Here is a 16,640-nt window from a genome sequence, read left to right as displayed (position 1 = left end):
GAAATAATGACAACTTCCGGTTATTGAATGAACATATGATGAGTATTACAATATAGATTATTGCATTGTTCTTAAGCAGAAATATGCACCTGAGCGGCGACTTTTCAAGAAATACTATGAATGTGAGTTGACGTCAGTAAAAGCATTAGTCCAGCTATATCACTGCGTGTCAGTTTAATATGGACTGAATGCTGGAAAGGCTAGGGGTGATAAGGTCTGAAACACTCGAAGCTGTTGTGTTACTCAAGGATAAAAGACTTACCAGCGAGAAATCGGTGTAAATGTTATATGCCAAAGTCAAACAACTCAAGTTCTGAAACTAACAAGATTGGGGCGAGTTAGTTAAATCTAAACGTAACATGGCGAATATTTCAGTCATATCAGAACGAAACAACATCACAAATAACTAGCACATGTGTGTGATTAAAGAGCAGTCTGAAGACAACTCAAAGTATTAACATATCCATTAACAACACAATATACAAGGGAGCTAGGGATCGCTAGCACCTAAAGTTATGCTGCCTAACTAGAAAGAGTGGGAGAAGTCGCTAGGTTCTTATAGACAAAATACCTCACTGTGGCTGAAGCCAGGATTGGAACAATGAGCAGATGATATTTGGACCTGCCAAGCCCTGAAGCATTTGTCCTAACCTAAGATGACCGTCATTTGTTGATGTGAAATATTATCCGAGCAATTTTTTACAAATTCTTTAAAAGTTTAAATCTAATCTTAACCAAACATATTCGTATGCAAAGACCACACGCGTGGACTAAAGCGCACAAGAGAGTTGCCTTGGAAGGATGGACGTACGGTAGGAAATGTGCTATAGTAGATAAATGTTTTAGAAAGGTGCCAATACGCATTATAGAATATAAATAAATAGGGCAATACAAATTGGGAAACTTGTGGAAATTTCACAAAGCTGGTAAAACAAGTCAACGGGTTATTTTACCAATAGTGCCACATTGTAGTACCTGCCAAATATTGATCGTTCATTACATGGAAGGACGAAGGTGTCCAGTTGTAAACATTCAGTTCAGAGATTATATAGTATATATTAACCGATTCGCCCCGATAATGTTTCCAGCTTTGTCAGAAGCACTCCAAAGAAGCGGCTGTCTGAGGTCTGCATCTTATCGGGATTTCCTTCTATATTTAGCTAACGTCATGTCAGTAATGTAGAACTTTAATTAACTCTAACTCTTCGCATGCATATACAAGACACGATTAATTATCTTTTCACTATAATGGTATATCTTTTACTTAAGTCCACAAAGGTGTAGTGTGCTAGAAGGTGTTAGGTGCGATTAGAAGCACAAAGTATGTTGAAATAGTGTGATATTAGCAAGAGTGTGTCATGTGCCATTTGTCTCTGGCTTCAAAATGACTTCTGGCAAAATTGAGATACATTTAAAGGTCACATGCAACCAAAAAATCAAACATAATTAAAACACATTTATCACTTATTCATGACATATGATATACATTGCTGCTTTAAAAAACAAAATTATAATAATAACAACCTCTTTTTGTGTACTTGATGCGTCTTTTCAGTATGGATTCATATACTATTGTCAAACAAAAAATCACATACACTAAAAGAAGTTGTTATCCATGGAGAATGTATAGAGAGATGTTAGGTTTTGAAAAAACATGTTCTCTGAATTTGCGTACGATCCAATAAAAACTCATGTCAGTAGAGATGGTAAACTACTGCGTGGCTGGAATCTGTCATTTGTCCAAGTACAAAGCAGGAGTTGAAACTGACAAGAGTTTGCACCAGTTTCCGTGAGATCCTCTCGTCCGAAAAAAATGAATGTAGTTTGTTTGCAACCCACAGACATAAAAACATGCCATGTGTATCACACGTTCCTAATTACATAATGTGGCAGGGACGGGACTCGGGTGCACGAGTTTAGTTCACATTGCACGTGGTCAATGATTGAAGCTGTGTACTGCATGTTGTCTTTAGCAGACAGGCAGGCAGACATATAGGTGTGAATAAACCATACACCGAGCTTTCTCTGAGACAGAGACTGCTTACCACAATCAACAAGTTGGTTTTTTTTTCGTAACGAGTAGATTATTTACTTGTTTGCGTACACAACCAAGATTAGACTACTGCTCACGACCTCAGACGCTGGGCATGCATACTGTTTCAAGTTCCGCGAACCTATTCACTGCGCATGCGTTACGGACGCAGCGCAACACAGCTGTTGAAACCAGTTTTCCCCCTAGCGCTGGGGGAAATTTAGTGAAACGTTTGAACTCCAATTTCGCGGGCGTTTTTTTTCATTGCGTTTTTTTTTTACAACTTTATAGGTTGAATTGGCATTTGGATTTGTTTCGGTAAGTGGATACCCAAAGGCACCAGAATCTGCAAAGTTGTGTTTTACGTTGCATGTGACTTTTAACTTTTCACTATAATGGTATATCTTTTACTTAAATCCACAAAGGTGTAATGTGCTTGAAGGTGTTGGGTCTTGAAGGAGCTTGAAGCTCAAGGATTCCTAAACGCCATGGTATCTCAGTGCTTTAGGTATATAATAGAAGCGACAAAACCTTTTCCACATCCGTAAGAAATACCAGTAGCATACTTGTTACTAATCATGAGTATGTATTTGTTTCGGCAAATGTGCTATATTGTTTGTAAGAAAATGGAATACGGCGTGACAATCCAGCGATTGTTACCAAGTGTTACGATGACAGTGCGCGTGTTCATGAATCTTATCATTATCGTAGCGAAAATTAGAGGACGTGTTTCCCCACAACTGCCATAGAGTCTAGTCAATTGTTAGCCTGATATAATTCGGGAACGTATGGTATGTTCCCCAAGTCACAATAGGGAATTGCGTCGGACATCTTTATCGGGGGCAGTAATCAGGAACACGAAGTTACGCCCCATTTCACCTCACCTCTGTGGTAGCTGATGTTCATAGCATCAATCACTTTCCGAACAAGTGCAGTTAGCCACACACAGACAAGTAAAATAATCGTAAACGGGACATTGAATAGCACCACCAGAACTATGTCCAAATACTGTTATTCTTCAACAGGAACATACCTGTTATCGCTCTCGCCTTTCTCGCCACGGTGCAGTGTGAACCAGTTGATCAGCATGCTACTGCGGAGACTAAAAACCTGTACAAGAACATCAAAGTCCTGGCTAGAAACTCCTCTAAAGTGATGTTTGGTCATCACTTTGACACAATGCTTGGGGCTCAAGGGGGGCATCCTCCATACCTGTTTCAGTCGCTGACTCACGACGGCAATGTGCAAGGATACACCTTTTCGGTAAGTGTTCGAAATGTCCATGAGTGAGTGAGATCAATTTTACGCCGCGGTATTCCAGCCATATACCGGTAGTCTGTAAATAATCGGTTCTGGGCCAGACAATCCAGGCATCAGGAGCTTGAGTATCGATACCCTGACATGCACCAACCAAGTCAGCGAGCCTAACCACCTCTGATATCTATAGGCTTTCGTGTGGGTTCCTTCAGTTTGACTGTATCCACCAGGACATTACGTCATCAGTATATTGTAATTAACTACGTACCCATTTTGAAATCGAGGCAATGCACTTTGATGCACATCTATGCCAATTTAATTCTTTTGTCTTTTACCAAGTGGCATTTTCCCATATCCATAATGAGAGAATTCAACAAAATGCTGATTTCTTTTCATATGGCCCACGGTTAACAGTCCGTTCTTACCTTTTTTAAATATTTCAGCGCAGTTTTGATAAGATATCTCATTTGTGAAAATAATATCATTAATTAGTTCACAAACAACCCCTGGAACAAGACTGTTTCATATGTGTCGTGATAATCGCTGATGTTATGTACACTGCCTTTGGGTCTCAATTCAATGCATTTCCCATGAGGTAATGTACACTGTCTGTTCTCGAGTGTTGATCTGTTTGTTTCTATTTACCTTTGCCAAAGACTAGAGACCACGTATTTTATTTCAGAAGCAACAAGCACTGTCTGGTTATCCTGATGAGTTGTCTGACACCAAAGGTGTAACTGGACAATACCCAGCGGTGTCTAGTTTTGACTTTTCTCAATTTCAAGATGACCAGACCGTGACCACAACTTACCTGACCAAGCTTGCTTATGCAAGAGGTCAAGTTATCACAGTTTCCCAGCATCTCAACAACCCGGTCACAGGTGGGTCCCCATGGGTGAAGCAAGATTCGGGGGATGTTCTTCACACAGTAAAGAGAGTCCTCCCAGGAGGAGACCATAACCAGAAATACAAGCAGAACCTGGACAAAATTGCTGATTGGGCTCTCAACTTAACTGATTCTAGTGGTAAACTAATTCCATTTATCTTTCGACCTCTTCATGAGCAAAACGGAGGATGGTTTTGGTGGGGACTCTCTAAACAGACTCAGAATACGGCGGATGATCTGAAAGACCTATACAAATACATTGTAACATATTTACGAGATACAAGAGGTGTCCACAATATTCTGTATTGTATCAGCCCAGATAAGTTCAAAACTAAAGATGACTACCTTAAAGTGTATCCAGGAGATGACTTCGTTGATATCATGGGCACTGACTTCTACTACATGCATCCAAACCAGCCTCCAGTCTCTGACTTGAAACGAACCTTGGATGATTTGGTGGACATGGCAGAGGCCAGGGATAAGATTCCAGCACTGACAGAAACGGGCATCATGCAGAATGGTATTGATAATGTACATAACTTCTGGAACGACCACATCTTGGACATTCTGAAAACAGATTCCAAAGCAGCAAGGATTGCGTACATTCTGGCATGGGCCAATCGCTGTTCTGGAAACCACAAATGTCAGCTCTGGATTCCTTACAAAGGACATCCTGCTGAGGCAGACTTTAGGAACAATTTCTTCAATAATCCTTTGACTATTTTTGCAAACCAGGTCGGTGGTATATATAACTGACATTGCATGTATAACTGAGAATGCTAAACCCTTTTCTATTTCTAATGTTAATAATAACAAGGGCATAGGCTTTTGTTGATAACAATAAACGTCAGTCAGTCAGTGATGTTGTGGTTGTGTTCTAAGGGTAGCTTACAGTTCGTGTGAAAGATCTCTGTGGGCAACAGCGATGATAGGATGAGAGAGGTTGTTCTAACGCAACATAAGTCTATTCCGGTGATAATTCAGGTCACTGTAGGAGGAAAGCGCGAACACAATTACAGAACGAAAAACAAACCCAAAACGATCATTTCGTCCTTCATGCATTGTGTTCAAAGGAGATTGGAAATGAATAAGAAATGTATTAAATACGACTACGATCATTGCGTGGGTAATCCAGTTTTAAGTATATGCACGGGGTGAGTGAGTGAGTGAGTTAAGATTTAAGATCACATCGGCAGTATTTCAGCCATATCGTGACTAAGAAATTTGCAAATTTATATCTGAATAAAAAAGGCTGTCTACGCAAAGGATAGTAAAACAACTACATTATCAAAGAAATAAATTTAAAACTAGTATGTTAATCTAAAATATATTACTATCAATAACAATACAATATGAACAACAGGCTATAGATTGTATCAACTGAAGGTAGATCACCATACCCGGGGACATGGGAGCTTAAAGTGCATTTGATTCCTGCATGAACTTTAGCTGGATTTACACAATCCCTTCAGGCGTTAGTTTAGACAATCTAGCCATGAATTATAGTGGCATTTATCCTGCAGTTAAAGACAGTTGTATGTTTAACTTGACTTTGAATGGTTTTCGGACCGTTTGTGTATAGAAGCTGAAAGCAGGGAATACATGTCAGTTCTGATAATGTTCTACCGTGGAAATGACAGCGTTAATAAACATTTTGTCACGGGTTTGCTGACATTTGTCAAAACGTGAGCATGGGGAGTTGAACGGCAGCATCGCCATAGGACGTCTTGAAGCAGGAAGAAACCTATCTGCACCATATCTCGGTATCGAGACCGTTCGACGGGTGAAAGACTAATGAGTCACACCCCTGCACATGATCGCTACATCCGGGTCTTCTTCCATCTACAATATCGAACTGAAACTGTCACATACAGTTTGAGGAGCATAACTGACCAAACATTAGAATTCAGTTTGCAAAAGGTCGGAGTTGTACGGTGTTTTGTCCATGTATTGAGACGACTATAGTGGAGATGAGAGAGCAGCACCGATCTAGCACAGATTCTGAAAACGTTCTAAAAACGTGGTATGTAAGTCAGGGTCAGCGTCTCTAACGCATTGATGAAAGACAAGGCATCACCACATCTAAATGAATGCTTTGTGCCAAACTGCGTTCAACTTATCGTCAGTTTTGACAGCTCAGTGTTACTGTCTGGCGGGTTTGGGAGAATCATGCTCACATGTGGCAAGTATGATGTTTGATGTTGAAGGTCTTGTAAGAGAAACAACCACTGTCACACAGCAGCCTGCAAATTGGAAACTTTTAGCTTCTCTTAAAAAGATTAACTAAACATGTGTAGGAAAGATTGATTTCACCCCATCAAAGAGTTTGAAGAAAACCGTGACCTTTTAATTGCTGTTTCTAAAAAATGTGAGATTTGGTGCAATTGCTGATGCTACTGTGGATTGTGACTGCTGTGGAAGGGGCTGTCTTCAGATTGTCCATCTCAAGTTTTGTTGTTGTTTCGTTTGGGTGTTTGAAGCTAACGTGGTGCTGGTGTGTTTCAGCACCCTTGTAGTTCGCTGTTTTGGCCATTTTTCAATTCACTCAAGCTCCATATTGATTCAGTTGCTTCACTGCATGTTCTAACAAGTCGTTTAATGTGTCCATTAAGCACAGTAAGTTCCATTTATGTTAGAGTATAAATGACCTCACTAGTTTTCAAATAATAGGGTGTTCAGACACTTTTCGGTTCTAGCATATGTTAAAGTGTTGCTCCAGAAAGTGTTGACTAGGAACCATTTTCTACACGCCGGAAGACATAAAATGGAAGGAAGTGTGGAAAATAATCTATACAATAATGAAGAGTGATGTGTTGGTTTCAGGAATTTGTTCTTATGAAAGTAACTCTAAATAATGTGTCGCTAGGCACCAACCTACTTGCTGCGTGTCTGTGATGACACACCCTCTGTTTACTGAACGTGTTCTCTACAAGCTGTATACTTATCTCGAGGGTAATACTCTGAAACAAATGTAGCAGTGTCACCCGACCCCAGCCGAGCCGGTTTCAAGAACAGCATTCCAGTTATATCACTGTGTGTCAGTTTACTAAAGTATTGAAGAAATGTAGGTGTCGATCGTTTGCCGTTAAAGCCTTGCCCGACAAGGGCAGGGGACTGGCCAACAAAAGCCGTAATCGGTGAAACGGATGTGCCAAAGCGAAACAACTCGAATCCCGAAACCCACAAGAATGACTGAGTGTGTTAAAAGGTCAAGGTATGATAAGCGTGGTTTTAGCCCACCAACAGAATTGGCTGAAAACATGTTATTTGTTTAGAGACAAGATAGCTTTGCATAGAAATGCTATATTTTATACGAACTGAGGTGTAATTTCACTGCAGAGGGACCCCAAATGGGTTTTATGTTCCCATGAAAGGTAACAAGAAGTCTGAAATATCACGTGCCATAATGACTTATTTACAGCTGTCATTTTATTTACATACAAATTACAGCAGTTTTACGACAGGTAGTCATGCTGAAAAACATATCAATGTCAATCATAATGTTTTAACCTCAAGGGGCCCAATTAGGGTTGCAAAACATTGTTAATCAATTACTTGCCGATTGTGTCCCTAAAACCCAGTCATTTTTCACAGCTTTCTTTGCAAATGTAATCCATGGGTCAATTTTACAACATGTAAGCATGACAACCAATCATGTTGTACTAAGAATCACAGGGGCCTGTTTTGCGTAAAGCTACATTTTGGGCACAGCTTCATTTTAACTAGTAAGTGTTACAAGTCAGCATTCACAAGCAGTTTTAGCAAATATACACTTAACATCTCAATCATCATATGTTATTACAATAGCCAATCATACTGCACTAAAAATCACAGGTCTTGACCTCAAAGGGGCCCATTTTGGGTGAAATTTCATTGTCAGCGCAGGTTCATATTAACACCATGCAAGTGTTAAAGTCAGTATTCAAAAGACTTCACTGAGCAATTATTCACAACTTATCACTTTAAAGATATAAAACATCCACTGTTACTCTTCATTCACACAGCCATCAATCTCAGTTTCTTATTCACTGTCAAGAATTGCAGTATTCAAGAGCGTATAAACCTAAAGTAGATAAAAATATTAAAAAAAGAATTTTAAAATATTGGGAACAAAAGCAACTAGACTGATTTGAAAAGGTGAATGATCAGTGTCTGAAGAAACAAAATACATGACATTAATTAAAGCTTGTTTCAACAGTGTTGTAACATAAATTACCAAACTGAAGAAAAAAAAATCCAATATTTGGATTTGATGTGAAACAGTTTAGTTAAACATTGTATACTGGATAAGCAAACTTTGAAAAAAGGAAAGAAAAAGTTCCATGGATTTGAACCTGCATGTCTGATAACAAAAAACAAATCAACAGTCCACTATTGCAAACATTCGTCTACATATTCCTTTGCTTCACAATGTGAATTTAAGCTTATATATTACACTTTGCAACTATGTATAACTTGACGTCTGCTTGTGTTCGTCATCTGTTAGACCTTGATACAAAGTTCTTATTCTAGCTAAAAAAATCCTTTTCATGCAGTTAAATGTAGTCATTTTGGTTAAATGAAATCTAATTTGTCATTGGAAACATCAAGGTACATAAGTTCTTGGAAATGCATATGTTTATATATGACAATCCTGTTGAATGACAGTGTTATTTTGACAGTGACAGGTGACTCAAAGGTATTTGATAAACAGATGACAGAAAAACTATGATCAAATTCTGACATAATAACAATGATTCTCACCTCTACAGCACTGCTTGATCATATTTTGAAAATCTTCAGACATTTTCCTTCTTTTCTAGCAGAGACCAACAACCCAAAACCAATTTTTACCTCTCATTGTAAATCAGCCTTGCGAGTGCCTTATGATATTGAAAAAATTAATGAAGATGTTTGATATGTGTATTTTAGAGCACAAAACCATTCAAAATATAATGTATCATGGCACAGATGTGTAAATGTGATGGATTGTTTTTAAATATGTTATTTTATGTCAATGTTTATTTTTTGAGATGTTGTATGGGGCAATTTCATGAACCGAAAAAATGTACTTTTTTAAAGATTTTGATGTAAGCAAAAGCTTGACCCACCACAATTTTTTAGGTGCGCATTCTAATTTACTCTCTTCATATGTGATGAAAAAATTGGGATGGGTCACGCTTTTGCTCACACTTTTCTATCACTCTGAAAGTCAGAAAATGTAGGTTTCTAGAAGATATTGTAAAATATGTTAACTTTGAGGTCTTAAAGGAGGAAAACTAACACTACAAACATGAAAATGCAATTGGAGGTAACTTCAACAATTAATTTAGCTTCAACAAGTAATCTATGCTAACATTATCGTGTTGTAAAATTTTGATAATCTTGACATGTTGTGGGCCAGTAAGGGCCTCTATCATACCTTGTCCTTTAACTTGATATCGGAAGTGTTTCAGTGAGTGAGTGAGTTTAGTTTTACGTCACAACCGGCAATATTCCAGCTATATGGCGGTGGTCTGTAAATAATCGAGTCTGAACCAGACAATCTCGTGATCAAAAACATGAGATGGAATACGATGACATGTGTCAACTAAGAAAGTGAGCCAGAGCCTAACACAATCGTATATAAATGTCACATATTTGTAAACTGTAATACCTTTCTACAAAGAATAGAATGATCGCTTAATATATTTTAAAAAGTGCATTCACAGCAATAATATGATATCAGTTAATCACTGAAATGGATAAACCAGCGAACCCGTGTTGAGTTGATACTTGATAATAAGGCACAACCCTTCATACCTTAGGAACTTTAGCAGCTGGTTGTTAACTTCGCAACTGTGTCACTTCAGCCCTACCCAAAGTATAGATATGAAATACATATATGCCCAACGAATTTAATAAAATAATGTCATTAAAGCTGATAACCTACATTTAATCTTATCAAGAAACATGCATGTATAAATAACATCTGAAATGATTACAACGCAATTGACTATTGGAAGGATGAACCTATGGTAAGAAAACTTTTACGTAAAAATCACTAGAAAGGTGCTAAATTTCGTGTATCCAAGTATTGCCGTTTAAACACGTTTAAGCAGACATTGGTCTGTTATATTATAAACAAATGTGAATCGTTTTGAAAAGGTAACAAAGGTGCTAAAACAGTTTTACGGGTTATCTAATGTACCTCACTGCAACATGAAAACAAAGGTTACGGGTCATCTAATGTACATTGTACCTCACTGCAACATGTAAACAAAGTTTACGGGTTATCTAATGTACCTCACTGCAACATGTAAACAAGGTTTATGGGTTATCTAATGTACCTCACTGCAACATGTAAACAAAGTTTACGGGTTATCTAACGTACCTCATTGCAACAAGTAGAAAGTATTCGTCGTCCCTTACATGGAGGGCCAAGGTGAACCAATAGTCTAAGGCATTTCGTGCAGAGGTAACTCTCAACATAAACTTAAAATTACCAGGATTTTTTAATATTTTGCGATTTTAATTCTGGCTCAATTTCCATACGATCGCGGAAGGACTGGTATAAATCCAGCTAGGTCCCATGCAGGTGGCAAAAGTACTGTATGTCCCCATGGTCCCTAGTATGGTGATTTACCTTCAGTTGTTGGCAACATATATCCTGTCTATATATTATATTGTCATCCATAGTTAAACCGTTTTACATTTATAAATTCATCTCTGTGATACAATTTAGTTATACCACTGTCCTTCACTGTCAGGTTTTTATAATTTACCATTAATTACTATGTATATCAACTCAGTAGTTGGCGATGTACAGCCTGGTTTTATGTTGTATCATCTTCTTAGTTTACTAGATATTTTAAATTTGATTTCTAGTTTTAAATTTATGTCGTAGATAGTTTAGTTGTTTTGCTGTCCTTCGTTGACGGATGTTTAGACAAGACAAAATTGTGTCCAGAGACACAGATGCCCCCCGCTGCTGTTGGAAGCATTCCCCACACTGAGTGTGCTCTGGTGATTAGCTTCCCACTAAATATGATCAACAAACATCTATGCAACTATGAGATGCACACCTTTCGAGTTCCAGGGAAATACATGCATGAGCTTAATCAGTTCTATTGATAAGTTTTTTTGTGGAGAAGTGGATATACAATCCCCTATATCACTATATTCAGAGAGAATTTTAAAAAAATTATGTAAGTTCAAACGGCATTTAAATTGGAAAATTAAATGAAATACAAAATCAAAATATGAGAAGAACGCATTTAGAGTCTCTATAAAGCACATGTGTAATCTAAATAAATTCCATAAAGTAGTGTTTAGAGAAGTGGATAAAGTAACCCTGTTGGATGGAACAAACAGGCTGAATAGAACAAAATCACTAAGATCAACCATTTGTTAAAGTGACAAAATTAAGAAATTGCACAAAAAGTTAGGAAATGCACGCCTTTAGAGTCCATACGAAAGACATGTGGATGTTCATTCAATTCTGTTGAGCATTTTTTGTAGAGAAGTGGATAGACTTCCTCCACTATTGCACTATCACCATAGAGAAATTCAGCAAAATGAACCTAAGTTCAAATGTCTCTAAACTTACCAAAAAACCCGAATAAAATACAAAAACAAAGTATGAGATGCACACCATTAGTGTCCCAAGAAGAAAGCCCATGTATAAGTGCACTAAGTCCATTGAATTTTATAAAGTTATTGAGGAAACGTGGATAACCTACACTCCCACTTCGTCCCTCCCCTATTACAGTATCCTCAATTCAGCACAATTTAGCTAAGTCCAATTGTCTCTAAAACTATAAAATACATAAATAATATGAGATGCACAACATTAGTGTCCCAAGGAAGCCCATGTATAAGTTCTATGAATTCCTGGATAGAGTACAAACCCTGTTTCATCCGCACGGACACGGAGAGTAACCTATTATGCCCCTAGCCATATGTGGTAAAAACACATAAATTTTACGTATTATAAGTCTACCAGTATAACATGATTTTGTTACGATACGGCTGAAATATTGTTGGCGTGTTTTCAAATTTTAACTCAGTCACTGTGCAGAGGTTCGTCCACTGGGTATGACATGAACTTTTTGGTCTCGATTATATTTCTGGGAATGTCATTGTCACATCCATGATCGTAGGTTTCAACACAGTTGCATTTTTCGAAGATCTGCATCTTGTCGGGCTTTCCTTCCGTTTTAGTGTGTGAGTGCATTTGGTGTTATGGTTCCTCGATATCTCCAGGCTATAGGTTCCATTATACTCTGGATGCATCTACGGCAAAGACTGGTAAATTTGTTACCTCCCTTTGCTGGCTCTGCATTCTCACAGTAGCCAAACAGTTTGTGTCAACAAAGATAGCGCTTGTATCTGCGAAGGTTTGTTCGCAGTGCGAGTCAGATTTAAGGGAAATCATACAGAGAAACTGACAGGTCCGAAACTTTTACAAAATATGCAAGAACTCCTTCTGTCTATTTCAGAATACCTCTGCATCATTTGTGTTGGCAAGTTTAATAGGTTAGATAATAATAATTTAAAAGCGACAGTGAGTTGTAATTGGGACGGTCAACTGCCCAGCTCATCTGACAAAACTGGTTGGATAAAAAGCCAGCCAAGGGAGGTAATAAATTCATCGGCCGAGCCGCAGATGCATCAAGGGTATGGTGGAGATTTATTGGAACGTGTTCCCTGGAGACATTGAGGATGGGTTTTACATCACTCTTAGCAATATTCCAGCAACATCACGGCGGGGTACACCATGGGCTTCACACATAATATCTATGTGGGGAATTGATCCAGAGACTAGGCTACCCCAACGCTCCTCCTTTAATTTTAAGCTGACATGTTCTGAATGCGAGACTGTTCAAAGTGTAGGGTTTTTGTTTTTGCTTTTATTCATTCCCATAGTTACATAGATACGTGCATATTATATCATATAAGATGATAGTAACAGAAGTGAGTGAGTCCGCACCCGTGTGAGGCAAAGGATGTGATGGCAGACGATTAAGTGATTATTATATGTGTTTTAGTTAAATAGTCATCAGGTATGAATCAAATCTTCTGTCTCGTTTTGGAGAGGATATTGTTAAAACCACACGACTCATGCTGAAATAGATAAAATGAAGCGAGGCATTGAGAAGAATGTGGGAGGTTTGATCCTCGTCAACAAAATGCATTAAATGATGTTATTTGCTGGTTAGGGTCAGAAGCTCAGCATCATGATCGGCGCGAAATCATGAAGCTTTTGCTGAAGTGAATCTGTGTCCAACTTCTCCATGGTTTCTTGAAGAGTGAATGAGTCCCTTTACTGGCATCCTCGTATTAACAGGGAGGGGACACAAGAGATGGGCGTCACACATGGAGGGGGTACAAGGGATGGGCGTCACGCATTCCGCACATTTGAGGTATCGGCCCTGACCTTTAGCTGACGCATTAAACACTAGATAACCATGGCATCTCAGTGCGTCAGGTGTATAAACCTATAATCTGGATTATGACAAAGATCCAACCATACGTTTATATGGCCAAAAACCTGGAAAACGACGTTAGACACCCATTTCACAAAATTCCTATGACATTGTGAATCCACCCTCATAACGTCAATAAACATCACACACGTGAGTAAAATAATCTTAAATGCAACGTCAGACATGACCACCTTTATGCCCAAATACTGTTATTTGTCAACAGGAACATACCAGTTATTGCTCTCGTCGTCCTTGCAACAACGCAGAGTGAGCCAATTGATCAGCATGCTACTACGGAGACCAAAATCCTGTACAAGAACCTCAAAGCCTTGGCTCGGAACTCCTCTAAAGTGATGTTTGGCCATCATGCTGACACAACATTGGGAGCTGAAGGAGGACATCCCCCGTACTTGGTCCAAACGCTTACTCACGACGGCAATGTGCAGGGATACATCTTTGGGGTAGGTATTCAAAATGTCCACGAGACGAGAAGGTAATTATAACCAACCCTAAACCTTAGATTCTCTGAGCATGTCATATTATCAAAGGTCTCTGTGTGGAACTTTGATGTCTCAAACTGTACGTTTGGTCACTTCGCATGACTTCCGTTTCAAAATGTTCTGATTATGCTCAACCTCGCATATGCAATGTGCAGGGATACATCTTTTGGGAAGGTGCTCGAGATATCCATGGGTCGAGAAGGTACTTAAAGCAAAATCCCACAGATGCACCGTGTTTTCACAAGGGATATCATATTGTCAGTCAAAGTTGTATCGAACTTTTTTGTCTCAAAGTATATATATTTTTCATATATTTTCCCTTTTAACATACTATGTCGAATCTCGGATGTCTCGAATTGTTCACTTGGGTTCCTTCAAATTTAGTGGTTACATGTATTTATAAGGACATTACTCCAACAACACATATAAATTGTCTTGGAATCAAGGCAATGCATCTGGGTGCATATCTTCGCTGTATTAATTGTTCTTGTCTTTTCGTACAAAATAACCCTATACCCATAATGACTAAATTTCAACAAATACATAATCAGTATATAATCGGTCAGTGATGTTTTAAGAATGTATCTCACTTAAGAATGTTACATGTAACAGGAACATGATCCCGGACTGTTGACTATATATTGTCAACACCCGGTGTCATCACTGATTTTTCGTGATCCATGCATGTAACTATCGCCACTGAATTGCCTTGCTTCCAATGATATTTGTTTCTGCAGAAATTCAAGACTCGAGTTGTGAGTTAATCAGCCATATCGTGACGAGAAAAAATGATAATTCCATTAGAGAACTTTAAAAGTAGAAATTAAAAGTCTAATGGTAAAACGACCAGGATATCACAGCTATTAAAATAAAACTAGCATGTTATCATAAAACGCCCTCTTTAAAGAGAACAATACAATAAATACAAGCCATGGATTGGCAACAACTGAAGGTAAATTACCATACTGGGGATTTCGCGTGTTGACTTGTTTGGTTTCTATTGCAATTGTCAAAAACTAAAGACCATGTTTTTTTATTTCAGGAGAAACAGGCACTGTCTGGTTATCCTGATGAGTTGTCGGACACCAAAGGTGTAACTGGACAATATCCAGCGGTGTCTAGTTTTGACTTTTCTCAATTTCTAGATGACCAAACCGTAACGAAGACCTACCTGGCCAAGCTTGCTTATGCAAGAGGCCAGGTTATAACCTTTTCCCAGCATCTCAACAATCCCGTCACTGGTGGGTCCCCATGGGTGAAGAAGGATACAGGGGATGTTCTTCATACAGTTAAAAGAATCCTCCCCGGAGGTGACCATAACCAGAAATACAAGCAGAATCTGGACAAGATTGCAGACTGGGCTCTCAATTTCACCGATTCCAGAGGTAAACTAATTCCATTTATCTTCCGACCTCTTCACGAACTAAACGGAGGATGGTTTTGGTGGGGACTCTCTAAGCAGACTCAGAATACGGCGGATGATCTGAAAGACCTATACAAATACATTGTGACATATTTACGAGATACAAGAGGTGTCCACAATATTCTGTATTGCATCAGCCCAGACAAATTCAAAACTAAAGATGACTACCTTAAAGTGTATCCAGGAGATGACTTCGTTGATATCATGGGCACTGACTTCTACTACATGCATCCAAACCAGCCTCCAGTTTCTGACTTGAAACGAACCTTGGATGATTTGGTGGACATGGCAGAGGCCAGAGATAAGATTCCGGCACTGACAGAAACGGGTATCATGCAGAATGGTATTGATTATCTACATAACTTCTGGAACGATCACATCTTGGATATTCTGAAAACCGATTCCAAAGCAGCTAGGATCGCTTACGTTCTGGCATGGGCCAATCACTGTTTTGGAAACCACAAATGTCAGCTCTGGATTCCTTACAAAGGACATCCTGCTGAAGCAGACTTTAGGAACAACTTCTTTAATGATCCAATGACCTTATTTGCAAACCAAATCAGTGGCATCTATAACTGAGAGTCGTTTGACTAAAGTACTATTTCTGACATTAATTGTAATTTTATTTATAAACTAGTATATGATATCCTTTGTGTTGATAATATTAAACTCTAAACAGTCAATGGTGTTGTGAGTGTATTTTAAATGTGCCTTGCATTTCATTGGGAACATCTGTTCTTGCCAGTTAACGTGATGATGAAGGAGTTCGGGCTAGGCTCAACTTCATTCCAGTTACATTAAGGCTAGTCCGCACCATACTGGAGTAGCTCGAAGAACTCAATTAACGCTTGTCGAGGCCCATGTACATAGGTCTGGTGCGTAAAATCCTAAGACATAAAAACGCTAAATGATTAGGACTCTTTGTTTGGCTGTGTAAAGTTGCAGAGCTCGAGACAGTTCAACGGGCTGCCTGTAAATGATTCAGCCAGGCAATCCATACATTTGGGATTCCCTCTGTTGAGGATTATGTTTGTAAGCACTCAACCCCGGCTCGTAGCCTAACTCAAATGACGTCTATGTGTTTAAATTGGAACTG

General features: G+C 38.7%; 2 protein-coding genes across 2 annotated transcripts; both read left to right on the top strand.

The window, feature by feature from the left end:
* Positions 1 to 761: 761 nt before the first annotated feature.
* On the top strand, positions 762 to 5,035 carry LOC137281854 (mannan endo-1,4-beta-mannosidase-like). Its single transcript, XM_067813509.1, has 3 exons — positions 762 to 812; positions 3,058 to 3,295; positions 3,972 to 5,035. The coding sequence occupies exons 1-3, from the start codon at positions 802 to 804 to the stop codon at positions 4,929 to 4,931; spliced, it is 1,209 nt and encodes a 402-aa protein (XP_067669610.1). The 5' UTR covers positions 762 to 801; the 3' UTR covers positions 4,932 to 5,035.
* Positions 5,036 to 10,126: 5,091 nt separating this feature from the next.
* On the top strand, positions 10,127 to 16,227 carry LOC137281847 (mannan endo-1,4-beta-mannosidase-like). The gene is made up of 3 exons (XM_067813495.1): positions 10,127 to 10,171; positions 13,845 to 14,082; positions 15,164 to 16,227. The coding sequence occupies exons 1-3, from the start codon at positions 10,131 to 10,133 to the stop codon at positions 16,121 to 16,123; spliced, it is 1,239 nt and encodes a 412-aa protein (XP_067669596.1). The 5' UTR covers positions 10,127 to 10,130; the 3' UTR covers positions 16,124 to 16,227.
* Positions 16,228 to 16,640: the final 413 nt, after the last annotated feature.

Source organism: Haliotis asinina, chromosome 1, assembly GCF_037392515.1.
Source record: "Haliotis asinina isolate JCU_RB_2024 chromosome 1, JCU_Hal_asi_v2, whole genome shotgun sequence".
NCBI lineage: Eukaryota > Metazoa > Mollusca > Gastropoda > Lepetellida > Haliotidae > Haliotis > Haliotis asinina.
The sequence above is the reverse complement of the archived record's forward strand: the minus strand, read 5'-3'. Positions and strand labels throughout refer to the sequence as shown.